Raw genomic sequence first — 27,758 nt, forward strand, 5'->3', positions numbered from 1 at the left:
ATGTCGCATGTGTCCTGAGTTTGAATAATTTAAACTGTGAAATAAGGCTGAAGAATACAAAAAAAAAACATTGACTGGAAACAGGAAATATAAAACTCACAGCAGTTATCTACAATGATTACTGTGAATAAACTTTACTGATGTAATTTGGATTAAAGAGGAATGTTTTTACTGCTGTACAACTATCAAAGCAAATATGTTGTAAGTAAGGTGATTAACCACTAGGTGACACCAGAACATTTTGATGTTAAACTTTAGCACAGATAACATGCACAACCTTAGCCTAAATAAATGCAAAGGTCTTGCATGTCCAGCATAGGGTACTTGATGGTTTTCTTTTAATGTTATTTTGGGGGTGTGCGTTGTGTATGTGTGGGAAGGCAGTGTCAGGATGTGGTTTAAATGTGTTAGAGTTTTCTTAGAGAAACAAAGTCATCTTTAAAACAGGATGATGATCGCACCAGTCTGCCTCATGATCAGTAAGAAAACTGACTTTTTATTTCATATTTGTCAACAACAGATCTTTGTTTGTTTTTACATTTATAGCTTGCATGCAGTTTTTCTCATTTGCAATGAGTCAATTCTTAAATGATGGTTAAAGTTTTAAAAACCTTTTGAAATCCTTTAAAACACTTTGCTACATGTGAACATCAGAAAGCATATTTGTTTTTTTCTTCTGTAAATCATTTGAGAAATGAGCCGTGTTGGTTTTGAGCCAAAGGGTTAAAGGGTCTTGTGAGTGGAGTTTGTGTCTTTGTTTGGACTGTGTGAGTTCCGGGTAGTCTAACTTCCTCCCACGGTCCAAACACATGCCTGTTAGGTTAACTAGTTATTTTAATTGTTCACAGGTAAGGATGGTTGTCTGTGAATGTTTAGCTCTGTGATGGACTGATGACTTGAGTCCTCGGGTGTAATCTGTCTCTAAGCCCCTGTAAACTGGGCAGATTCCTGATTTTGTGCATTTTATGATTTTGAATTTGAATTCCTCTCATACACGTTAATGCAACATCAGCTGTCATGGTTGTTCTAACTCCCATCACTTCATACATGGTGGAATATTTACATGGATTAGTTTTCCCTGAAGCTAAAATTAACCCTTCTTGAACATTCATGGTCAGAAGTTTCCATACACTCATCAGGGGAGTGAATGTTGAGGTAATTGTGGGCTTTTAATGGTTTCTTCAACTGTTCTTACATCTTTAATGACTTTAAAAAACTAAACAAAAAAAGGTTGAAATATTTGGTTAACATTTAACAAATATTAGTGACAGCCAACAACAAGCTGCAGGCATAACTCTGATGGGAAGTTTGACCTCTCTTATTGGCAGAATGTTTTGTTTCTGGGTCTTTGACCCAGCTCTTTGAGGTTACTTTTTTAGGTTAACATATTTGTTGATGTTTGATTTTTTGCTTTGTTAAGAAGTTTTAGGTTTGAGTTTTGGTTCTTCTAATGTCATTGAGTTTACAGCTTTCCCCACTCATGTCTATGTCTGCTCGGCTTCTGTGGTCTCGCTCCCCCCCCCCTCTGTGTCTTGTCTCCCTTAGTTGTTCCCAGGTTTTCCTCCTTGTGTTTCATCCTTGTCTCATCTGTCCTTCATGTGCATCCATGTGTGTTCTCCACAGCCCATCATGTCTCTCGCCGTCTCCATCTTCTCTTTTTGTCTTGTTCCCATGTCTGTTTCCCCCTCTGTCCCAATGTCAAGCTCGCGTGTCTTAGTCTGTGTCTTTGTATGTTACTTCTTAGATCTTCATTCAGATCTTTGGACTTTCCCATTTTTTGAGTATTGGTTAATCTGATGAACGCTGTGAAACAAGTGCTTTAGTGCTGACAGACATAAAGTACCAGTTGTAGTTAATCATGATCAACCATGAAAAGCTGACTGTGTCACTTACTAAAAGATTTAAGTGTATGTATATTGAACCTGAAAGTATTCTTTTGATGTGCAGTGCAGATTTGAGAAAATCGAAAATAAATTCAAATTTGTGCAACCAATTACTTTTTTTTGAAATGGAATAAGGTTAAGATTAGAGATTAAAGTGGAAATAAAACATTTCAAAGAAATCATTAATCTTGAGCCCCAAAGTGGTTTCTGAGCTTCCTGCTCTAAAATGAAATGCCCAAAATTAATTGATTATTTCACCTCCAATACAAACTCTGTGCTTACAATTTTGGTATCAAAATAAAATTAAGCAGAAATTCATTAATTTTGCTTAAAAATGCTTGTTTTTTTAATACATTTTTTGAAGAATTAACCACACATTTACATGGCAATGGCCCTTTTCTGCCGTGCGCATGTAGCGTTTAATTGGCCTCTGGCCCTTTAAATTCTGAGGGGCTGTAACTTTGGTTTCTTTTGGTAAATTTGCATGATTGACACCTCTTTTTAATCGTTTGAGCCAATAGAATCACAGTAATGATGCCACGTTCCCGTCACTTCAACCAATCAGAACTTGCAAGGCCAAACTCAACGTGGCCCCAAAATTACTACATGTGACCTCCATCCAGTCACGTGTCTGTAGGTGGGTCTAAAATGTAGGTTGTTGACGGAAATGGCTCTGATGCGGTTAGTTAGCCGTGGAAACTGCTGATAATCACGTGGCTAAGAGCTAACTGCAAAATCTGAACAGTAAGCCATTTTCTGTGTTTTTGTGGTCTTCTTTTGCGGCTCGTTCAGTGAATTTTGGTCAGAGTGTTGTGAAACTTGGTGTTTGGAATCGTTGATATCTCTGGAAGATAACTCACCTTTCTTTAGCCGGTTACATCAAGTCTGGAGAATTTCTTGTTTGGTTTTGTTTGTTTAGCGGACATTTACGTAACTGTTGGTTTAATCATGACTTGTTTTCGTTCTGTTTAGTTTTTGTAGAAATGGTTTATATGAGATTTTAACTGAGATTCAGAGGTTTTTGTGGATACCGCACATGTCCGGACTTATATTTCTGACATCGTGTTATAACCGATTAAACGTGAGCTCCTCCTTTTTACCCCTGGTAGCGGGGCGTGGGGCTTAAAAGCCTAACATTACCATGTCGTTCTTGGCAATGTTGAGTTTGTGGAAACTTTTGTCCAAAACGGTCGCTGGTTTGAATCTGTGCAGTGGCAGAAAAGGTTTCAGCATCTATGTCATTGATCTTCTCACACTGCGTGTACTACATGTTAACTGATGTGTCTCAACCTGATGTTTTTGAACCTGCAGCTGCTGCTCTGAGCATCCATCCCGGCAGGTCAGTCTTCTTCTATTATGAAACTGTGACTCTGAGCTGTGCAGTGCCAGGCAACTTCAGCAGCTGGACAGTGAAGAGAAACACCTCCACAAGGTCTTCTGTTTCATGTGAGACCTGGGGCCAATTAAATGGGTCATTCTGCACCATCAAAGGTGTCTACCCATCAGACAGTGGAGTGTACTGGTGTGAGTCTGACAGCGGGGAGTGCAGCAACACCATCAACATCACAGTGGCAAGTAAGCTTGCGATGACAGATAGTTTATATTAAAGAAAATAAAATTAACACATTTTTGCAACTTTGTAACTAAGGGCAAAACCAGAGTCAGAGACCACAGTTTCTCTCTCTGCATTTCAGCTGGTGTCATCCTGCAGGGTCCTGCTGTTCCTCTGACTGAGGGAGACAGTGTGACACTAAACTGCTCCTATAAGGAAAAATATGCAAAGGAGTCTACGTCCAATTTCATTACTGCTTTCTACAGAAATGGTGCTGTTATTGGAAATAGGTCTGAAGGAAGGTTGGGCCTTATCCATGTGTCCAAGGAGAACGAAGGCTTCTACAAGTGTGAACATCCCACAAAAGGAGAGTCACCAGAGATTTGGCTGGAAGTGAGAGGTGATGATGATGGTAGGTTTCATGAAGGTTTCGTCTGACAGCTTATAAATACTGTTGCATACATAAAGCAGTTTCATTTATAACTCAGTGATTAAATGGGATGTTTTTTGTATAAACCTGACCACAACTAATTAACAAAGCCTGTTACCACCGTACATCACAGTTCTCTATGTCCCTCTATGCTGCCTGGTGAAAGTCAGGTTTAAAGCTGTAAGTTTTATAGATCCTTCCTGCTGCCGGCCTTACCTTCCCAAACAGCACTTTGCACGTGATAGGGCAGAGGTCTTTATCGGGAGTCATATAGTCTCCCCTGTGCACGGTGTTGGTGAGCGTTGGTGGAAGTGAAGAGGAGAGATGTTGAAATCGGGCTCAAAGGACCAAAGTGTCAGAAAAATTCTCTTATGAAGTGAAACACACAGAATAAGAAGTTACAATGGGTTTATTTTATTGGAAGCAGCAGGAAGCAGAGTTGGCTTCAACTTCTTTACTCAAGTAAAAGTAAAAAAGTAAAGTCTCTGAAATGTACTCAAAGCAAGAAAGTAAAAAGCAGCTCTTTGGAGGATGTTTCTATATTTGTGCTAAGCTAGCTTCATAAGTCATCACTTAACAACCAGATACTCTAGCACAAGACACGTGACTGTCAAAGTAAAACGGGAAATACACAAACATGGGGACCAGGGTGATTAGACATACCACAAGGAACACAATGGAGGCACAGTAACCAAACCTAAAGACTACAAATCACAAAATACTAAAGATAACTTAGGAAGCTATAAATACAAAAAAAAAACCTAAACCACAAGAACCACAGATATACAGAATATTAATGATCAACACATAAAAACTGGGTGACCAGATCCAGGATCATGACGGCTGTAATTTAAACACAAAAAGATCCATACAAGGTACCTGTGTTAAAAAAATATGAATGTAATATTGTCATCCTGCTCAGATTTAAAGTCTGGATTCTCTTTCCATCAAACATGATGTGAAATCAAAATAAGCAAAAACAAAACAAAAATGAGTCCTGTCTAAATTACAATGATGCCATTTTAAAACCTTATTAACCTGCATGTATGCGACAAGTCATTTGTTGTTGCTTCAATATGTAAATACATGCAAATCAGGATATTGTCTTGCTTATTTTCGTCTTTTTCTAATTTGGTGATGGGTGATGAGTCATTTATAAAGTAAAATAGCATGGCATAACACATAATGTTCTTATTGCCATGAAACCCTGTCATCATTACTCATTGATCTGGGTTGAAATTCAGTTTTCTGTATGGCTCTTTCGCACTCACTTACTCTTTCTCAACCCTGGGCGGCTGTGATGCAAATTCAAATTCAAATTCAAATTTTATTTGTCACGTACACAGTCATACACAGTACGATATGTAGTGAAATGCTTGGACAACTGCTCGTGACCTAAAGAAAACAAAAAAGGAAAAGGCTATGAATAAGATAGGAAATAAATATGAAAAATTAAAAAGGGTAAATTTAACTAGGAAGGAATAAAATATAAATTAAGGTTAAAAATGAAATAACTGTACAACACAAATTAGAATGAAGGGTAAATTTAACTGGGAAGAATAAGATAAAATATATAAATTAAAGTTGAAAATAAAATAACTGTACAAGACTCTACTGTCAATGTTTCTGTTGACACTGACTCTAGTGTGACGCTAAAATCATTAAGGTAAGCAATGTTGCTGCTTTCAGGAACCGCTGTAATTTTTAAGATTGCACAAACCGTTTGGTTTGTTACGGTAGTTTAGAGAACGGTTAGAAAAAAACGTTCTGTCTGAGCTTGTAACTGTTATTTTGGATGTTATCAGCCTATTGAAAAATAATCAGTGTGGAGCCTCTGGCTGATTAGAGGAAGCCCTGTATCAGATTGCGCCCAACCCCCTCTTTTTCTCTTGCTACCCGGGTTTAATACGGTTATAGCAAAGCACCTCCATCATGGACCTGTGCTATAAATCTGCCCGATCCACTAAGACTCATTGAGGAGTTCCTGAGCTTTCAACCTGGTGGCAAACACATACTGATAATCCTGTTGAAAAATCTAGAAAGTTAATGTACTCACTTAACAGCGACTTTTTAAATATACTTAATATTCATTAATTAGAATGTTAACATTTATCCAGGTATTTGTGTTCAAACTCACAAAAGCGAGGGATGCATAAACACATGACTCATGCACACCCACGCATATAACCAAACATGCACACGTGTGCTTGCTCCAGCACAAATCCACTTATCTCATTTCCTCTGATACTCTCATCTACTCAAGCTTTGCATGACAGTTATGGTTACAATCATGGCTCTAACAGAACACCAATGCAATCTGTTCCTCATAATATACTGCTATACTGTTCAGTGTGCTGCAGCTCTATGACAGATTAGCTCTCCCAGACTTCCTTTTTCAGTGTGCCTCAATTTGCATGCTCTTCAGTGTCTTGCCTGCCAATAAAAGCTTGGTCCAGTGCTTGGTCGTCAGATAGTGAGTAAAGAGCTCATTGTGCAGAACAAAGACATTTCTCATGCTTTTTGCATTGAATTGCAGTATATTTTCAACAGCAGCCAATACGAGTATCAAGATACTCTCTGATTTAATGTCCGCTCCAGTAAGCTGCTGGAGCCCGTCTCTCATAAATTTACTTTTTGAATCCACTGGAGACTTGTAGCTATTTCACAGATATCAGTTGTTGTCTTATTTATTACAACGGAAGTTTCAGAATCAGAATACTTTATTAATCCCTAAGGAAATTATCCCATTTTTGTAATGCTATTTATGGCTTTATTCACACATACCCACAACAGTGACAGTTGCTCATGAGTGAACTGGACTTTATGCTGTGCCAGTCTTTATAAATAGTCCATAAAATATGAACAAAGTATTCATATTGGAAGCTTTTGGATTTCCATTTATAGCCCACTGTAGTCAGACCTTTGTTGACCAGTCATATGTGATCAGGCTTTGTTTGCTTACAGGTAAATACTCACGGAGGGTAAAAGAGGGAATGCATTAGCAGAAATGGAGTGAAAAGAGAATCAAGACTTGAAAAAAGCAAAAAAAGAAAAGAAGAAAAAAAGAAAGAAAAAACAAAAGAAAAAAGAGAAAAAAAAAGAAAAATAATCAATGGCTTTCAGTCCGATACATGTCACCTCCTCTTTGATCTAGCAGACTCAGCACAGTTGTGGGCAGTGACTGAATGCTGTTATCATCACTATAAATCTGTGATAAACAGAGCAAATAAGATTTGGCAGATATGTTGCTGCTGTGAGACTGATGGGAGGATAAGTGTTCTTAGAAGACTATGGTTAGAAAAAAAAACAAAAAAAAAGTTGACATATTGATTCTGTGTTTTTCAGGTAATGATAATGACAACACTAACAACCCTGTTAGTGCCGGTGCCATTGGTGTCATTGTTGGTGGGGTTGTCATCACTGTCATCACTGTCATTGCTGTCATTGCTTGGTGCAAATTCTAGAAACTTTGGCAAAAGTGTAAGTAACAGTTTTCTTCTCTTTTAATTAAAAAAAACATCTCACAATAAAAAAAACAACAACAAGAAAAAAACTGAACAAACCTGAACAGATTTGTGGCAATTTATAAGTTATTACCACTCAATTACCTGTGGTAGTTTCTGTGTAATAAGGGTTGCAACACTGCCTGATGATGATAATGATGATAATATATAATATGGTAAATTACATGTTTAAAATGTCCAGTACAGAAAAATAAGATGCCATCCATATTCTCCTGTTTGTCCAGTTCAGGGTTGTGGGTCGAAACACCACAGGCCTCTGCTGCGTTCGTCATTGACTGACCTCTAACCATCCAAAGATCCAGCCTCTCCTGCAGCAAGTAACGCCAAGCAAGGCACTTGCATATTGAAAAATCCAAAAGAAAAAACAATGTTAAAGCAAGCACAATGTAACTGTTAGTTTTTTGAGCAACAATTTTACAGATACAGTGTCCTATTAAAAAAAGGCACTGTTATAATTTGTGTATAAAGTAAAATAATAACTACTCTTTTGCTTTTTCTAAAATATCATATTGGAATATTCAATGTCGATCATTAGAAAAGAGCCACTCAGAAATTCGCTGTGAGTGGATAGCTATGTTATGAGGACTTGCATCCTAGATCCATGTTTATATAAACCAATGGGCTGGTTTCAACTCCAACTTCAACAGCATAGGCCAATGGCTCAGAGGTGTGGTGTCCTCAGAATATAGCTCCACCCAGTGACTTTTGTAGTGGTTTATTTCTAATAATATAATCTAAATATTCCAGTGCATGCCAATATTCCAATATGTTATTTTAGGTAGAAAAGAAAAAAGACAAATTAATAATTTTACTTTACACACAAATTATAATGCTGCATTTTTTTTTTATATTACAGTCTGTTTCTGTGAAATGGTTGTTCAAAGACCTTCCAAACAGCAGCTTGGTGCTGCTTGCTGCAGGAGAGGCTACATCTGTCAAGACCTGCTGTTGCAGATCATGTGAGGCGAGGTGCAGATCCAAGCGCAGACAAGGATAAGAAATAAGCAAAAATCAGAACGCAAAAATAACCTGAACTGGGAAAAATACTAGGAAACCATGAAACATGAGGGGAGGTGAGAAGAGACTCAGCACAGGGATAAAGAAAGACTGAGACAACCTCTACACAAAGGGGTGATAAGGAAAGTGGAAACACATGGGAGCACAGCAGGAAGAAATTAAACATAACGAGACAGCGGAAGCAAACTGAACACAATGCAGATGAGATAAGGTATCATGAAAATAAAAACAGGAAGTGGAATGCAGACTGAGACCCAGACAAGGACACGTACACTTGACAATAGAGCAAAGGAAAGACTGACAGTAACAGACGCACATGATGGACCGGAAAGACAAAGGATGAAACACAAGAACGAGAACATGGGAACAGGTACGGGAGATGAAACAAACACATGAGCAAGAGGGCGAGGGACGCAGAGAGGGAGAAACATGGAGGGAGAGAGAGGGAAGGAGAGACATGGCTAGAAAGACAAAATGACAAAACAACATGAAGACAAGACTGACTTAACTGGGAGACACCGATGAAGAACACACAGATGAAACAATGACATAAAAGGGAACCATAAAACACACAAGACAACCCAAACAACAAGATAAACTCAAGAGTGGTAGAAATTAAACTAGTAGAGAACATAAGTCAGCAAATATTAAATAAACAACACTCAAAAACTATAATGTAATATAAATATAATATTATATGATATAAATATGAAAAGATCATTTCTGATTTATGATGCCCAAACATGAAATATGAAACTAAATATAAAACACTTGGTCAACCGAGGTACTCTGACAGGATCTTTGGATGCTTAGAGGTCAGTTAATGATGAATGCTGCACAGGACGGTGGCATTCATCCTGTGCAACCCTGAATTAGACAAGTGTGAGAACATGGCATTGTATTTGTGTGTACTGGACATTTTAAACATGTCTTCCACTTTCTTTCCTATCTGAAATATTTTTAGCATATCATGTATTGTCATCCAGATATAAACTATGCTGTGAAAGAGGATTCTCTACACTCACACGTGAATCTAATGTATTAATATGTATTATTCCTTTAAACTGACTTAGGCAAAATGCTAATAATTAAATCCAGTTCCTTCAAGACTTCCTGATGCTTGTTTCAATCATTAATTATGAATACAGTATTAACTTCCTGCTTATTACACACAAACTACCACATGTAATTGAGTGGTAATATCAGTGTTGTCATCAGTGCTATTCTCATGCAATATAAAAACAAAAACCTCCATGTTACCTCATACTAAATGTAAAATATATGGCTACAGTTGCTGTATTATAAAATTTCTAAAATCTCCAGTCACTATCAATTTTCATCCTAACATCACTCAATGCAATCTGTAAATGTTGGGCATCAATAAACATCAATCAGATTGATATGAATACACCTGCTTGACAAAAGGTGTCTAATATCAGACCTACAAGAGTCTTTGTTTACAACGATCTGGATCCTTTATATAGATCAAGAAATAAAAGTTCAAAAATCAGTCTGTGCTAAAAATATAAATGTATCTCATATAACTGAAGCGTGGAGTGCTTGGTGATCTGCTATAGCTTAAAGCTATTCAATGTGAATTTTATTGGCCCTCCCTCTCAGCTCAAAAGAAAAACTGATGAATTCTTTAACATACCAATACTTTCTCTCTTTAGTCTTTCTTGCTTTTAATTTGAAATATTTCTTGTTTTCCACAACCTAAGATGTAAGTTTGTTAGCTTAACCACATGTTGACCAGAGTGTCCAAACAACATAATATGTTAATGATCAATTTTGAAAAGCAAATAACTTGTTTTATGTTGCACAGGAAGAAAAAACATAGGACAAAGCAATCATCCAAACAATGAGCAAGCAGAACCACAACAAGAAGAGATTTGACTGAGAGAAGAGCAAGAACAGCCAAACGGACAGCTTGTCCAACAGCTTGGTCGCACAGCAGAATGTAAATTTATCTCAAAAGAACTGTGTGTTGGTTTTTGGTCATGGACATTTTTTAAGTTAACAATACATATGTGTTTAGAGACATTTGATATGATTGTGCAAGAAACATCTCCTGGATGCACTGGCATGCATCTTTAGTGATGTATCCTGGGGTCATTAGGCATTTTGGATCTTGCAACATCATACACGCAGCCGGGGGTGATCGCCACGGATCAGCCCTCTTAATTCACAGCCACCTTGTGGCTTTCCCTGCCGCTTCACTCACAGCCTGGATGGACCTCTTCTTCATTGCCCCAGCCACAAGGACTTTGGTCAAGGACTTTGCAGAGTGATCATCCTGCAAAGCCCTTACAACCCACTACTATGCGCTCATAGAGTGTCTCCCACCCCCTTCCCCTGCACTCCTGCACTAGTTCCTGGTACTTGTCGCGTTTCCTCTCATTGGCCTCCTCGATCCGCTCTTCCCAGGGCACTCTGAGTTCCAGCATGATCAGATGACTACCTGGCAAATAAAAAAACAAAAACTAAAAATAGACACACACACTCTCTCACACACACACACACACACACACACACACACACACACACACACACACACACACACTTGTTATTAATTAAGATATTGAGGTGTAAAAATTTGTTCCATTTGGACCTCTACTTTCAGAATTTTTAGTCCTTAAAAACTGGACATGAAAAAAAAATCTTGATGATGTATTTGAAAACAAAGATGAGGCAGTTTATGTCAAGTAACAGAACAAAACTGGACTGTGTGTCCACAAACACTCATTGGGTAATTTTATGAAGTATTAACCTTGAAACTGTTAGTTAGATCCTTGGTGTTTGCTTTATCCTTGTTGTTAGGGTTATATTGTTGATTGTTATTTATGCTTAGAAATATGTACTCAGAAATGCTTAGTCGATTATAATCGATTGCATAATGATAGAGGTCTGATCCTTAACAGTCTGCAAAGACTCTGTGTGCTACCCAGAGCACTCTGGCATGCACACACATCTTAAGGTCATGAGAGAGGTCGTACCTTCTCTTACTGATTTATGGTATAGGAGGATACCTACTCTGTATCTGTTTAAGTACAAGTGCCTTTTGTTTAGGTGGAGACTCCTTGCACCAGCTTTGGGGAGTCTTCACAGGGTCACATCTTGACCCCACACACACCCACACACACACACCCACACACATACCTATATGACACACAGAAAAGATACTCTTTGTTCACATGTATGCCTATGTAAAATGTCGTGGGTTAATGAACGTATGCATATTCATGTAACGACAATAAGGAGCAGTGCTACGAGGGAGCAGACGAGAGCAACTGGGGTCAAGCGAAGGAACGGCGCTCGTCACTGTTCTCTCCTTTGTGCATAAGTAACACAAAGAACTTTGGTGACTTGCGTCTTGCTTTTGCTGTTGTAGTAGAATTGTCTTGTTCCAGCAGTGGGTCTTTGCCAGGCAGACCCATCACTTGTGTGGTGATATGTATTTTTTTTTCTCTGCCAAAAAACAACTTATGTTGAACTTTGAACTGATAATAATTAAAGAAAGACATTTTCTACTGAAAATGAGGAAGAAGAAAAGACTTCACAACTCACTGAGTTTAAACACATATTACCAGAGCTATGAAAACAAGAAAAACGGCATACATGCAAGCTACATGCAATTACAGCCTATTTCATTTAATTGCTATATTAATTGTTATATTGCTGCTAATCAGTATTCTGTGTTTGCACAGATCTACAGTATGGATTTAACGTCGATTCCCAGACGCCTTCAAAACTGGATTATAGATGGCAGACAGTTGGCGTCATAGGCCACCACCTCTGTTCAAAGATGGTCGCTCACAGTGATTTCAGTGATCATGTGATTTCCTGAGGTCAGATGGCCCAGAGTGTGAGTGGGCGTTAAGGCGTCACAGTGGACATAAATGGCTTCTTTGACCTCAGGAAATCACATGATAGGGTGGGGCTAGGTTTCACAATGAGTTCACCCGAAACCCTGGCTGATTGTGACCCACACCCGTTTTCACACCTTGGCTCATGTGATTAGTTAGAGGATCATGAGGGGTCCTTTGTCCCTCTTTTGGGGGGAAACTCCCACAGGGCTTAAATCTGGGACTCTCCACCATTTGACTCTTAGAACTGAAGAAGCTTCTCGGATGAGAGGTGAAACGTCTTCAAGCAACTTAAAGAAGTCCAGATGCTTTTCTTTCCAAGCTCCTTAGATCAAGATATCACATATTTGCAAAAGTGCTCCGATGTTTTCAGAGACGTCTGTTCCCCACCAGCTCGATAGCTCGCCGGGAGCTCGAGGGTCACTAGGGCTGCCGAGAACGGCAAACTCCCGGCACATCATCTTCAGAGCAACGCGGTCTTTCGCTACTCTGGTTAAACTTGATATATAAGTCACTTAGATAACTTGAAAATGTTATTGTTTGGCTCTTTTCAGTGTTTTATTTGTTCAGGAGTAAATCGGTTTGGCTGGATTAAAGTCATTAGATTAGATTAGATAAATTAAAACTTTATTAATCCCTCGGGTGGGTTCCTCCGGGGTTTTCACACAGCTGAATAAACGTCAAACAGAAAACTGATTAAACAGAAGTGTGAGATGGTCGGGAATTTACGCAATCGTCCTGTTATATTTTAGATAGCGAGGAGCAGACGGCCGAGTTGATTAAACTCCAGCGAGACAGCGCTGACGCAAATCTGAAGGCTAGACTGTCCGGCCTTTACGTCCGGCCTATTGGACCTTCTGAGGACCCGGCCCACGTAGACCACGAAGGCCAGGTCCTCAGGAGGATACAGCCCATGGTTTTGGACACGCCAATAGTGTCCTTGTTGAATTAACCACTATCCAGATTGATATCTGTTTTTGTGTGCACAATGAGCATTTTTGACTGTCTAGACTCTGAAAACTCCATAAGCTCTTACATTGCACTATATCAACAAAACATACTTTTATGCTCGGGATAACCACTACATTATGCTCTTTGTTGTTGCTGTGTGACTCTCTCGTCCACATAAACACACAATGCCCTGAGAGAATTTCTTCAGATTTTAATTTGGACTGCAAAATTACCTTGAAATAAACTTTCAATTTTTGTGATTTTTGTGATCTCTTTCTTAATAGGCCTTAGTAGACTATTATTTCACAAATTTGCACAGAGATGTTGGTAAACTGCATCTTGGTGTTAATAGTTTTTAACCTGGTGCCTCTGAGCACTGTATTGACATCTTGTATACAGTATGTAAATATTTTACAGAATCCTTGGGTACAATGCAAGCTTAAGACATTTAATATCAATTCTTAGAAGTGCAGCTTTTTAGACAATCTGTGTATGTTTTACTTGACATCAAAGTTGTGATGAGCAACTTCTTTTATTTTATTTTCTTGTTCTATTCGTTTTATTGACCACTTTTTAATACAAAATTGGCATAAAATGCCAAGATAAAGTATGCAAGACTTGGTTGCCTCAAATAGCCTTTGGCAAGATTTATTCGGGATTTACCACTAGGCGTTACCAGAACACCTAATACTTGTTATTAATCTCTGTTTCTCTCCCACAGCATGTTTTCCTTCTCTCACCCCTCGCAGCAGATGGCCGCCCCTCCCTGACCCTGGTTCTGCTGGAAGTTTCTTCCTGTTAAAAGGGAGTTCCCCCCCCCCCCCCCCCCCACTGTCGCCAAAGTGCTTGCTATAGGGGGTCATATGATTGTTGGGTTTTTCTCTGTATGTATTATTGTAGGATCTACCTTACAATATAAAGCCTTGAGGCGACTGTTGTTGTGATTTGGTGCTGTATAAATAAAATTGAATTGATTGTTACACGTTAGTAGAGATACCAATGTGCACATGCACAACCTTAGGCCTGGTTTATGTAACCGTGGCTTATATTTGTAATATTAATACAGAAAATGTTCCATCTGTAAAACTCTGTTTTACAGTCCACACATTCAACTACTATTTCTAAAGGAACAGAAATAAAGAAGACATTTAGACTTTATGGTCTCTAGATATAAATGCAAAGGTGTTGCAGGTCCAGCATAGGGTACTTGATGAGTTTTTTTACGTTATTTTGTGGGTGTGCGCTGTGCATGGTGTGAGAAGGCTTTGGCAGGATGTGGTTTAAATTACTGTTTTCAGACTTCAAACAAAGTCATCTTTAAAACAGGATGATGATCGCACCAGTCTGCCTCATGATCAGTAAGAAAACTGACTTTTTATTTCATATTTGTCAACAACAGATCTTTGTTTGTTTTTACATTTATAGCTTGCATGCAGTTTTTCTCATTTGCAATGAGTCAATTCTTAAATGATGGTTAAAGTTTTAAAAGCAGTTTCTGAAATTCTTTAAAACACTTTGCTACATGTGAACATCAGAAAGCATATTTGTTTTTTTCTTCTGTAAATCATTTGAGAAATGAGCCGTGTTGGCTTAGAGCCAAAGGGTTAAAGGGTCTTGTGAGTGGAGTTTGTGTCTTTGTTTGGACTGTGTGAGTTCCTGGTAGTCTAACTTCCTCCCACGGTCCAAACACATGCCTGTTAGGTTAACTAGTTATTTTAATTGTTCACAGGTAAGGATGGTTGTCTGTGAACGTTTAGCTCTGTGATGGACTGATGACTTGAGTCCTCGGGTGGAATCTGTCTCTAAGCCCCTGTAAGCTGGGCAGATTCCTGATTTTGTGCGTTTTATGATTTTGAATTTGAATTCCTCTCGTACATGTTAATGCGACATCAGCTCTCATGGTTGTTATAACTCCCATCACTTCATACATGGTGGAATATTTACATGGATTAGTTTTCCCTGAAGCTAACATTAACCCTTCTTGAACATTCATGGTCAGAAGTTTCCATACACTCATCAGGGGAGTGAATGTTGAGGTAATTGTGGGCTTTTAATGGTTTCTTCAACTGTTCTTACATCTTTAATGACTTTAAAAAACTAAACAAAAAAAGGTTGAAATATTTGGTTAACATTTAACAAATATTAGTGACAGCCAACAACAAGCTGCAGGCATAACTCTGATGGGAAGTTTGACCTCTCTTATTGGCAGAATGTTTTGTTTCTGGGTCTTTGACCCAGCTCTTTGAGGTTACTTTTTTAGGTTAACATATTTGTTGATGTTTGATTTTTTGCTTTGCTAAGACGTTTTAGGTTTGAGTTTTGGTTCTTCTAATGTCATTGAGTTTACAGCTTTCCCCACTCATGTCTATGTCTGCTCGGCTTCTGTGGTCTCGCTCCCCCTCCCTCTGTGTCTTGTCTCCCTTAGTTGTTCCCAGGTTTTCCTCCTTGTGTTTCATCCTTGTCTCATCTGTCCTTCATGTGCATCCATGTGTGTTCTCCACAGCCCATCATGTCTCTCGTCCTCTCCATCTTCTCTTTTTGTCTTGTTCCCATGTCTGTTTCCCCCTCTGTCCCAATCAAGCGCATGTGTCTTAGTCTGTGCCTTTGTATGTTACTTCTTAGATCTTCATTCAGATCTTTGGACTTTCCCATTTTTTGAGTATTGGTTAATCTGATGAACGCTGTGAAACAAGTGCTTTAGTGCTGACAGAAATAAAGTACCAGTTGTAGTTAATCATGATCAACCATGAAAAGCTGACTGTGTCACTTACTAAAAGATTTAAGTGTATGTATATTGAACCTGAAAGTATTCTTTTTATGTGCAGTGCAGATTTGAGAAAATCGAAAATAAATTCAAATTTGTGCAACCAATTACTTTTTTTTGAAATGGAATAAGGTTAAGATTAGAGATTAAAGTGGAAATAAAACATTTCAAAGAAATCATTAATCTTGAGCCCCAAAGTGGTTTCTGAGCTTCCTGCTCTAAAAAGAAATACCCAAAATTAATTGATTATTTCTCCTCCAATACAAACGCTGTGCTTACAATTTTGGTATCAAAATAAAATTAAGCAGAAATTCATTAATTTTGCTTAAAAATGCTGTTTTTTTAATACATTTTTGAAGAATTAACCACACATTTACATGGCAATGGCCCTTTTCTGCCATGCGCATGTAGCGTTTAATTGGCCTCTGGCCCTTTAAACTCTGAGGGGCTGTAACTTTGGTTTCTTTTGGTAAATTTGCATGATTGACACCTCTTTTTAATCGTTTGAGCCAATAGAATCACAGTAATGATTCCACGTTCCTGTCACTTCAACCAATCAGAACTTGCAAGGCCAAACTCAACGTGGCCCCAAAATTACTACATGTGACCTCCATCCAGTCACGTGTCTGTAGGTGGGTCTAAAATGTAGGTTGTTGACGGAAATGGCTCTGATGCCATTAGTTAGCCTTGGAAACTGCTGATAATCACGTGGCTAAGAGCTAACTGCGAAATCTGAACAGTAAGCCATTTTCTGTGTTTTTGTGGTCTTCTTTTGCGGCTCGTTCAGTGAATTTTGGTCAGAGTGTTGTGAAACTTGGTGTTTGGAATCGTTGATATCTCTGGAAGATAACTCACCTTTCTTTAGCCGGTTACATAAAGTCTGGAGAATTTCTTGTTTGGTTTTGTTTGTTTAGCGGACATTTACGTAACTGTTGGTTTAATCATGACTTGTTTTCGTTCTGTTTAGTTTTTGTAGAAATGGTTTATATGAGATTTTAACTGAGATTCAGAGGTTTTTGTGGATACCGCACATGTTCGGACTTATATTTCTGACACCGTGTTATAACTGATTAAACGTGAGCTCCTCCTTTTTACCCCTGGTAGCGGGCGTGGGGCTTAAAAGCCTAACATTACCATGTCGTTCTTGGCAATGTTGAGTTTGTGGAAACTTTTGTCCAAAACGGTCGCTGGTTTGAATCTGTGCAGTAGCAGAAAAGGTTTCAGCATCTATGTCATTGATCTTCTCACACTGCGTGTACTACATGTCAACTGATGTGTCTCGACCTGATGTTTTTGAACCTGCAGCTGCTACTCTGAGCATCCATCCAGGCAGGTCAGTCTTCTTCTATTATGAAACCGTGACTCTGAGCTGTGCAGTGCCAGGCAGCTTCAGCAGCTGGACAGTGAAGAGAAACACCTCCACAAGGTCTTCTGTTTCATGTGAAACCTGGGGCCAATTAAATGGATCATCCTGCACCATCAAAGGTGTCTACCCATCAGACAGTGGAGTGTACTGGTGTGAGTCTGACAGCGGGGAGTGCAGCAACACCATCAACATCACAGTGGCAAGTAAGCTTGCAATGACAGATAGTTTATATTAAAGAAAATAAAATTAACACATTTTTGCAACTTTGTAACTAAGGGCAAAACCAGAGTCAGAGACCACAGTTTCTCTCTCTGCATTTCAGCTGGTGTCATCCTGCAGGGTCCTGCTGTTCCTCTGACTGAGGGAGACAGTGTGACACTAAACTGCTCCTATAAGGAAAAATATGCAAAGGAGTCTACGTCCAATTTCAGTACTGCATTCTACAGAAATGGTACTTTTTTTGAAAAAAAGCCTGAAGGAAGGTTGGGTCTTATCCATGTGTCCAAGGAGAACGAAGGCTTCTACAAGTGTGAACATCCCACAAAAGGAGAGTCACCAGTGGTTTGGCTGGAAGTGAGAGGTGATGATGATGGTAGATTTCATGAAGCTTTCGTCTGACAGCTTATAAATACTGTTGCATACATAAAGCAGTTTCAATTATAACTTGGTGATTAAATGGGATGTTTTTTGTATAAACCTGACCACAACTTATTAGCAAAACTTGTATCACCATAATGCACCAGTATGTCTACCCCTCTATGCTGCCTGGTGAAAGCCAGGTTTAAAGCTGTAAGTTTTAAAGAGTAAACTAAATCTTAACATTTCCGGGACATTGATTAACCTAAAGTTTTATATTCCTAAATCAAAAGTTAACCAAGTAGTTTTCAGTTTTATTCTCGCTGTTTATCGTCACTTCTAAGATAAGATAAGATAAAACTTTATTAATCCCTCGGGTGGGTTCCTCTGGGAAATTCTGTTTCCAAAAGCACAGCACCGACAGAAGTTACAGTTACAGAATATTATATGTATACACACACACACACACACACACACACACACACACACACACACACACACACACATATATATATAAATACAGAGACATATATAAATACAGAGACATATATTAATAAAATATACAAAGGGGATAAATAGAATAAATAGGAATAAAAATAAAAAATACAAGTGAATTGCACATTTCAAGTATTGAGTCTATTGCACTGTTGACTATTAACAAAAGTATTGCACAAAAGGTATTGCACAGTGAGGTGAAGAGGCACTACAGCTTAGTTGTTCCCCCCTCCTTTGTCCTCCTGTTTCCCCTCCCTCTCCCCTCCAGAGAGGAGTTAAACAGTCTGATGGCGTGTGGGACAAAGGAGTTTTTAAGTCTGTTAGTTCTTGTCTTTGGGAGAAGCAACCTGTCACTGAACAGACTCTTCTGGTTGTTAATGGCCGTGTGCAGAGGATGCCCAGCATTGTTCATAATGTCCAGCAGTTTCTTTAGTGTCCTTTTCTCTGCCACTGTCTCCCACCTCCAGCTGTGAGGTGGGAGAAGTGATGTGTTATCTTGTCCAAACTATATATCACAGCAGCTGTAACTATCATTTTGTAATTCCCCCTTTCATTCTTCCTGTTATCCTTTTGCCATAACTCACACTCATCTCTGCCCACAGCACCTTGCCTGCACTCTCTTCTTTGCCTCTCTTGTGCACTGTCTCCCACATTCACAAACATGTATTCTAGCTTACTTCTAGGGACTTTCATTCATCTTATCTCCAGAACTTACCTCCACCTCCCCAGGCTCTCTTCCACCTGTTCCCCACTCTCTTAATACAAATTTCAGTGTCATCTGCAAACATCATAGTCCACAGAAACTCCTCATCTGTCAGCTTGTCCATCACCATCTCAAATAAGAAGGAGCTCAGAGCTGATCTCTGATGTCATCCCAACCCCATCATAAACCCATCTGTTAATCCCCCTCATGACTGTCTCATCCTGTTACATGTCCTGCAACACCCTTCTCGTGTACTTCTCTGACACTGACGTCCTGACTTCTGCACACAGTACACAGTACAAAGTCACTATGTTGCACTCTATCACATGCTTTTTCTGGTGTCTTAGAGTCCTAGGGTCTAGAGAAGACACTAGAGACATAACCAGTTCTTTTCTTAAACACACAACTATGATGTAAATGAAGCTGGTATTTGGCAAATAAATGCTTTAATCGATGTCCCAGAATGAGAACACACTGCCGGCCGACATCCCTACTAAAAAAGAAAATAAATAAAAAGGTCAAAAGAGAAATGTGCTAGAATTTTAGATTTGGTTTAAAATATTTATGGAGTAATTTGCTTTCTTATCCAGAAATGAAATGACTGTGTGTTTCGTTATAAAAACCAATCTGAAAAATCTAACTATGTAGCAAATGAAATGAAATGTCACTGGAAGCGTGTCACCAACATGAAGCGTGTCAGGTTTTTTCATATATATGAGCTGCTTCCTGGATATGCAGCAGTTCTACCACAGGAAGTGGTACTGTAGGCCAGGTATAAGGTTTGTCATACATCTCATATCTTTATGCTGAAAACTTTGACTCATTTCACAGAAGCTCTGTTTTTCATGTCCTGATGTGGTTCCTTGAAATGTTTTTGTGAAATGCACAGTAATCTCTGCATATGTATCAACACGAAATATGGATTTTAAATTAACGTTTTTTATGTAACACTCGCTCTAAACAGAAGAACTGATGATAAAACTTTATCTCCTAACAGAGAATAATATTCCCATGACCACCCCTGATCCTGATCCTTATCCTACTCCTCCGATCGCTCTGCCCAAACTTTTGAGCACCATCCTGCTGTTCATCCTCTACACCTGTATACTCATACTGGCTGTGTACACCTACCGGAAGTGGGCTCAAGGTAAGAAAACTTTAAAAAATCCTGATTATGTTGGTTTATGTCAATTTTCTTTAAGGGGTCAGAGGTGCTGAAGAAATGTCAAAAATGAGTTATTATCATATATAACTTTACAAAAACTAAAATTTCTCTCTGGACATTAAGTTCACAATGTCAGACTTTTAACCCATTAGCCCTTGTGCTCATGGTGCCACACTAGTTGCAGGCTTACTTGCAGATTCTGCGCCTCTCTTACTGATCTTTAACATGCACTTTTTTGGAAGGCCTTTATTGCAATAAGACAGTGGAGAGAAGACATGAAAGCTGGGAGCAGAACTCAGAGTAAAAGCTCAGGTTTCTGTATTAGCTTTATGACATATGCATCACCTGCTGAACCCAGTGAGCTAAACCACTGCTGTAAATGTGCGTTCTTATTGAGAGTATAATAACTCTTAAACCTCCAGAGTTGTTTTGGTATTTGTCTCTGTATCTTGCAATGCTTTGGGAGATCATTGAAGAAAAGTAGCATTACCTCACTCTGTCACTATTTGTAAATACATTTCTGAAGTTCAGTTTTAGATCCATGACGTTCAGGCTGGATTTTATTACTTTAGTCATCAGGCACAAACGTTGCTTTAAAGATGGAATCTGACTGCATGAGGTTGCAGACCTGAAGCATCAGGCATCAACCTGTTGCTTGAACCCAAAAAGTTGATTCTGCTCATCTGGATGTAATGTTTTCAGTGGTAGAAACATTTGGTCACTCATCCAAGTGACTTCTTCAGTCTCAGCTGACTGCACGTTTCCCCAACCTTACAGCTTGAAATGAATAGGCCTCACCTTTAAAAAAAAAAAGCTTTGAAAAGAATGAGCAAAATGATAAAATCTCACATTAAGGTCTGAAATATGAAATTATGTCATCGTAATGGAATTTCAGTGCTGATTGTTGTGTTTCCCATCTTGGCACCAAGTATTTATGGGTTTAATGCAGTGCTGTGAGCCAAAATGTCATTTTTTTTATGTGTGTGTGTGAAGGTATTGGTGGTAGAGCAGGTTATTTACCAGTCAGAAGGCTACAGTAGAGGTTACTGCTTACTTCACCCTCCATTAAATCTAAAATGTCCTCTTTTTCATGCAGGCCTGGACATCGTCACAGTCAGAATTTCACCATTTTACTTTTGCTTCTTAAGCTGCTGCTTGGTGGGCATTTGGAGCCAGAACAAGCTAATGATATCAGACCTAACACATAGATAACGATCATCATGTCACCTGAAGGCAACGTCTGTTTGACTGAGTGAAACCATAGAGTAGAAACGGTTATTATAATCTTTGGTTCAGTCTAACCACATTAAGGGGAGCGGGGCATCCACAGTGGTGCAAAGTCAAATGACACCATGTGATGCAGCCTCCTGGTTGTTGCTGATGAGTATGTTCATGCTCCTGCAGCGAGGATGGATGTTCACTTGTTTGCATCACATTTCACAGCAAAGTTTCCAGCTGCTGTTGAGTCATTTCTGTGGCAGAACAGCTGACAGACAGTTATCTGATATCCTTGTTACAGTCAATGAGGTGGAAACAGAGCTGGTTCTCTGGAAACAATAGGTGTTGTTGCTGTTGTATGAAGCAGCTTATACGTGACTAAATGTCATCTTTGAAAAATGTCGCACTATAAATAGTTTTTGTTCTTCCTGCAGCTCGAGCTGAGGCTAAAAGGAAATGGCCTGATCATCTCTAACTCGAGTGCAGGAAGAAGATGATCAACAATCAACATATCACTGGGATTAAAGCAATAGTCTTACACTGATCCTTTCAACCTTAATAAGCTCTCAGCAGCAATGATGTTCGATTTTGTATGAATCTAAAATGATATAAACTGAAGAGAAAACTGTCTCATTTTTGCATTTGATGAGTTTTATGTTTAAAGGACAAACTGAGTGTCACAATGTTATGAAGAAGCACTCTGAGAGTGCAAACCTTCACCAGGGCCGCTCACGCTCCAGGCTGCATTTGTTTTATATAGGATTGTATATACAAACTAGTATATTGTCTTTTATAAACCTGCTGTAAGAGATTTGTCAAATACTTCTTTAATTTATAATATGTCCTGTGGTTTAATGTATCATTTTATGCATCAGTGTCTGTCTGTATTACTGCTGTTCTAAATACATCAAAAAATATATGTTCTTACTTTTAGAAACATTACTCTTGTGTTACTCTGTAACCTGGCATTAACTATCTGCTGTGGTAAGTGGGATGAAGAAATAACAGTAACCAGGCAGATGTGCCTTTGACATCAAAAAATTTGAAAAATAGTCTCACAAATGTCCTCATCAGCATTGTGTCTGTCTCCACCTTGTGGGCATTTTTACACTTGTTGCTTATTTTAATGCAATCTGAACATTTTATATAAAGTAATTAAAATACTAATAATGTTGTTTTAGAAAGTTCCTTTAATAAAAGATGACCCAGCGTCCCCTCTGGTGAGTAATTAAATAATCAAGCACTGAAGTGGCTTAAGTCAGACAGCTCTTATTTTTGCTGACAGAAACTTTGGGGACATTCACTGAGTAACCTTTAAAACCGTAGAAAGCAAAACTGGCCATCTGAGCACACTTCCTGAATTTAAGAATTAAAACTGAAACATGGATGTTGATTTAAAGAAGAAAGAGGCAAAATGTTTTATTCTCCCACACACTGTGGACTTGTTTTTTTCTATAATATGAAATCCATGGAGTCTCTTCTCACTTTCTCACTGTGGACTCTCATCCACTGCTTGGATTTCGTTAAAGGTAAATCAATATGTTTCTTATACAAATGTCACTTTTAGTTCTTTTTACACGAGTTTATGGTTTGTGAGTCATGAGCTTTTTTCAGTGCAGCGTGAACATTAATAATCCTCTTATCATTTGTCTTCACTGTGTAACTGCATAGACTTCTGAGTGTTTTGACACTCTGTGGTACTTTTTGGAAATCACAGAAGTTCTTAGTTGGAGTTCAGATCTGTGGAACATCAGGGGAATAAAATGGGTCTGTGGGTTTTATCCTAGTAGCTCAGGGTACTGTTGGCTAAACAGTGGACGCCTGTTTGCCCCTCCAATGATACAGCCCAGCAGACCGTGACTGCTATATATAAGCATGTACAGCAGAATAATATACATCTTAATCCAATTTTAGTTATAATGGTTGTTGTAGCTCGTCTCTTCATATTTGCTGGTCTAATGGAATATTTATTCTGACTCTCATGTTAATCTTTTGTGAGTCTCCCGTCTCTTTTAGCACTTACGATCAGTACAGGTTACTTCTCTGATGTTCATGTCATTGATCTCGACACACTGCATGTAGTCTACTGCATGTTAACTGATGTGTCTCGACCTGATGTTTTTGAACCTGCAGCTGCTACTCTGAGCATCCATCCAGGCAGGTCAGTCTTCTTTTATTATGAAACCTGGGGCCAATTAAATGGATCATCCTGCACCATCAAAGGTGTCTACCCATCAGACAGTGGAGTGTACTGGTGTGAGTCTGACAGCAGGGAGTGCAGCAACACCATCAACATTAAATGGATTTTCCTGCACCATCTGATGGCTTTTAGGAACAGTTATCTGGTAGTCTAGGAGTAAAAACAAAATCAGAACAGTCATCATCCTGTTTCAGTTTTGGTGCCTACGTAACCCATAATGCACCACAGCAGCATATAGTTCAGTCAGACATTTGAACCATAGAGTCAGATTAACCTTTAAGCTTTTTCACCCACCTACACAACAATACTCCCTAACTCCCGGTTTGCCTTTGATTTGACAAAGGCAAATAAGTTGTGGTGTGGTAAGACATGTAGATATCTTCCAGCATTGATCGTGCCTCTTCAGATGTGCAAACTGTCAGTCCCATAGGGCACAAATGCACACCCTGCTTCTCTTCAGAGGTCAAAGGTTCCATGTTTTCCTTAAATAATTTCCAATTTGATTCATCCAACCAGGGAGTAGTTTCCTGATTTACCTGAGTCCATTTTAAATAAACTTTAGCACAGAGAAGATGTTTCTGGGTCGTGTTTGCATCATGGCTTCTTCTTTGTATGTTAGAGCTTTATCCTACACTTGTCAAAACACTGTGCACTGTCTTTGCACTCAGTGATTTCTGTTCCTCAGTCCATGCATTGATTTCCATGACAGCCTGTTTGTAATGAAATGCCAGATGAGAGCCAGGTCTGGACTGGTAATCTGCCATACTGAGCACTTCCCTAAGAGAGGAAAATAAAAATAAACTCACAATACGTGCAGAAAAATGTGTAAAGTAAACAACATCTTAGCTGTCAGGGCTACTGGTGCACCATCAAGGGTAGTACCAGCACAGCTAGTAACAAGCCCTCTCAGTCACAGGAGATGTGCAGGAGGAAGGACCATGGTCGTGACAAAAGAGTGAGGAAGGTAAAGTTAACGTAACAGCACTTGGCACCTATTCTAAAGTTGTTCCACAGTTTTTAGAAGCAATCTTGTGCCACTACATGAAATGTCAATTTTCTTTATTTACTTTTCATGTAACATTTGTTCCTAAATAGAAAAGATGATGACAAAACCGTTTCTGTGTCACAACTCGAGCTCCGTCTATTACACTTTGTGAAACAGATCCTTGGTTGTGGCTCATCAGATGACCTCAGGCATGTTTGTTTGTTGATGTTCATTAAGTGAAGACAGATATTGATGTTTTCAGCACAAATGTCACAGCAGATAAAGACAGACAATTATCATCAGGGATTCTTATTGTTGTTAATGAGGTCAGAGGTCAGAGCTAGTTCTCATGGCAACAATAGAAAGTGCCACTTTTGTATAGCACTGCTTATATGGGATTAAATTCTGCTTTTAAAAAAGGTCCCACTACATATAGTTTACATTGGATGAGTTTTTTGTTTAAAAGACAAAAACAATGATTATGTCAATGTCAAAATGTAAATAAGCTTCATGCTAGGCTTCATAGGTCAATACTGGCACTTCTCATGCTAATGTAGTAATGTTTGTCTCTATTATTATGGTTAAAATCAAATAAAAAGTAATGTATGTGCACCACCTCTTTTAACTGACATCACTTTAAAATCAAGATGTCAGAGCACTTATTTGATGCTGACTTGAACTCCTCTCTCTCCTCATCTGTTCATCACATCTGCTTGGATCTGTGGCAGGAGGAACTAAGATTGTTTGAAGACAAAGCCAGGAAAAAAGCCTGTTCTTTTGCAGTCCAACACAGCAAATACAGAAACAGTATGCACCAAACCTCTGGTAAACGTTCATTGCGTGAAAAGGATCTACAAAAACCTGGAAAATGGCATAGGAATTGGTCCATTAATACATTTCAATTTTCCACCAGTTTCTAGTATCTGAACATGTAATATGCATAAAATCAGAATGTGATTCTTTGTAATTATTTTTTTCAAATAATGTAAAGTCAATTACCCAGTAGCAATCAAATCCATTTGCTACCTGACACCAAATTGGTATAGTGTACTTTTCAGCATGAAGGTACTGAGGAAGACTCTGGTTTTAAAGTGTGATGCACTGATGTCCCTGAGCAGCAGTCCTGTGGTTGGTTTTTTTTTTTTTTTTTTTGAGTAACTGCTGTTTCAAACCCAGCCTCTATTTTTAGCCTGGTGGTTCTGAATAAACTACATTTTGTCCGGGAAACACAAAGTACTGAGGATAATGCTTCTGATCAGAATTTCCGACTGGTGTGATGAAACTTTCCTTAGTCATAAAAGCAGAATCCCTGGTGGAACCTGTATTTTATTTTCCAATGAATTTACTCCTCTTTTGATTGCCATTAATAAAGTAATTGCAGGTCACACTACATAAAATAAAAAAAAGATGTTTTTATAAATGTGTGTGCTCCAAACTCAATTCCATTGTTTCCTTTCCAGGACTATGGCCACTTCCACATTATTTTTTTCTACAGACTTTTATTATTGGTTTCAGATGCAATAAAAAAAAAGGAAACTTATCTTTAAGTTAGTACTCACATGAAGACATTTTTTAATTGTTTCTTGATTTATAGAAATGTTTTGTTGTATTTTGTTTAAATAACTGCTTTAGGGAATACCTGATCTCATTCTCTGAGTGGATGAGGTATACGGGTGGGTCTGGGGATGCAGAATGACTCCATCGTGCTGCTCATTAGGTTGTCTGAGGTTTTTCTGAGGAACTGCTACCAGCTCGGGTCAGGAGCACCTGACTCACCACTCCTCAGTGAAGGAGTTTAGTTTGGCTGTTGGATAGTTGATCGGGTGTGGCATTGCAAAATGAGGCTCCGGCAAGATACTGAGTAGCTAAACCCACACGCTGACAAAGTCCAGAATGGAAAGATAAAGAAAAGATAAGATAAAGAAGCCCTAAAAACAAAGTAAATGAACATTCTGAATATAATTATGGGTGATTTAGCAGAGAGTGTGCTTTGGATAAAGCATGTTAAGATTGGTGGTGAATGCTAAGTAGAAAACACAAAAAAAAGGAAAAAGAGGCAGAAAGCATAGACAAAAGTTTCTTGCATTAATGGATGAATGAGGCATGTTGTGTAAAGTGCTTCAAGTGCTCAAGTACAATAAAAAAAGTGCTATATAAAAACTAGTCCATTTACAATCACCAGTGTTCCATCATTCATCAGAAACGAAGCAAGAGTTGTCTAAGCATGCACAGCTCCTCTCTGCTATTAAAATCATGCTTCTTGGCTGCAAATCTCCTTGCTTAAAACATTGTTTTCTCCTTTAAAATACAGGTTTTAATGACTCTCACGGGGGATAAAGAATTGAGCATTGCTTTTCAAGGTTGAATCGATAACTTTTACTTTGTTCTTCATATAGTATCTGAAAATATGAAATGCTTCAGATGCGGGATGGGGGAGCATCCCAAGTAGAGACAGCTGAACAAGTAGGTAACAAACAGATGAATGTAGATATGGAAAAAGGCACAAGGCAAGTGATAAAAAAGGAAAAGAGTGAAAAGATGAAAGAACTTTACATGCAATGTGGTGAACAGTGTTGGTCAAGTTACTTGAAAAAAGTAATCAGTAACTAATTAATGATTACTTCCCCCCAAAAGTAATCCCATTACTTTATTGATTACGTATTTTCAAAAGTAATTAGTTACTTAGTTACTTATTATAACATGATTTATACCCTGAGTAGGTAGCGATAGATCTTTCAGCCCAATTCTACTTTTCTGCATAATCCATCATATAAAATGTAATCAAATGAAAAACCTCTTTTTAAAACTTGTTTTATTAGTTTTAACCTTTTAACTTTATGCATCAAGCAAAAAATAAATTATATGCAACATTCTCTGACTGGAAGAAATTTGTTTAACATTTAAACCTATTTTCTGCACATTCCTGCACATAAAATAAGATTTATTTTGTGTTTACACTCACTCTTTCAAATAGATGCAAGTAAAATACAGCAGAAAATAAATAAAATCAAAGACTCAGTGGTCCTGTTGCTCTATTTTCACCTGTTTAGCAGGCGGATGTTT

The 27,758-nt window shown here is 38.5% G+C and overlaps 2 protein-coding genes across 2 annotated transcripts; both read left to right on the top strand.

The window, feature by feature from the left end:
* The first annotated feature begins 448 nt into the window (after window positions 1–448).
* On the top strand, window positions 449–13,224 carry LOC143416684 (Fc receptor-like protein 5). The gene is made up of 4 exons (XM_076882147.1): window positions 449–479; window positions 3,195–3,458; window positions 3,578–3,847; window positions 13,025–13,224. The coding sequence occupies exons 1-4, from the start codon at window positions 449–451 to the stop codon at window positions 13,222–13,224; spliced, it is 765 nt and encodes a 254-aa protein (XP_076738262.1).
* A 1,298-nt stretch (window positions 13,225–14,522) lies between these two features.
* LOC101474969 (Fc receptor-like protein 5) lies at window positions 14,523–22,723 on the top strand. The gene is made up of 5 exons (XM_024799701.2): window positions 14,523–14,581; window positions 17,293–17,556; window positions 17,676–17,933; window positions 20,125–20,274; window positions 21,945–22,723. The coding sequence occupies exons 1-5, from the start codon at window positions 14,551–14,553 to the stop codon at window positions 21,983–21,985; spliced, it is 744 nt and encodes a 247-aa protein (XP_024655469.2). The 5' UTR covers window positions 14,523–14,550; the 3' UTR covers window positions 21,986–22,723.
* The last annotated feature ends 5,035 nt before the right edge of the window (window positions 22,724–27,758 follow it).

Source organism: Maylandia zebra, linkage group LG3, assembly GCF_041146795.1.
Source record: "Maylandia zebra isolate NMK-2024a linkage group LG3, Mzebra_GT3a, whole genome shotgun sequence".
NCBI classification, from domain to species: Eukaryota; Metazoa; Chordata; class Actinopteri; order Cichliformes; family Cichlidae; genus Maylandia; species Maylandia zebra.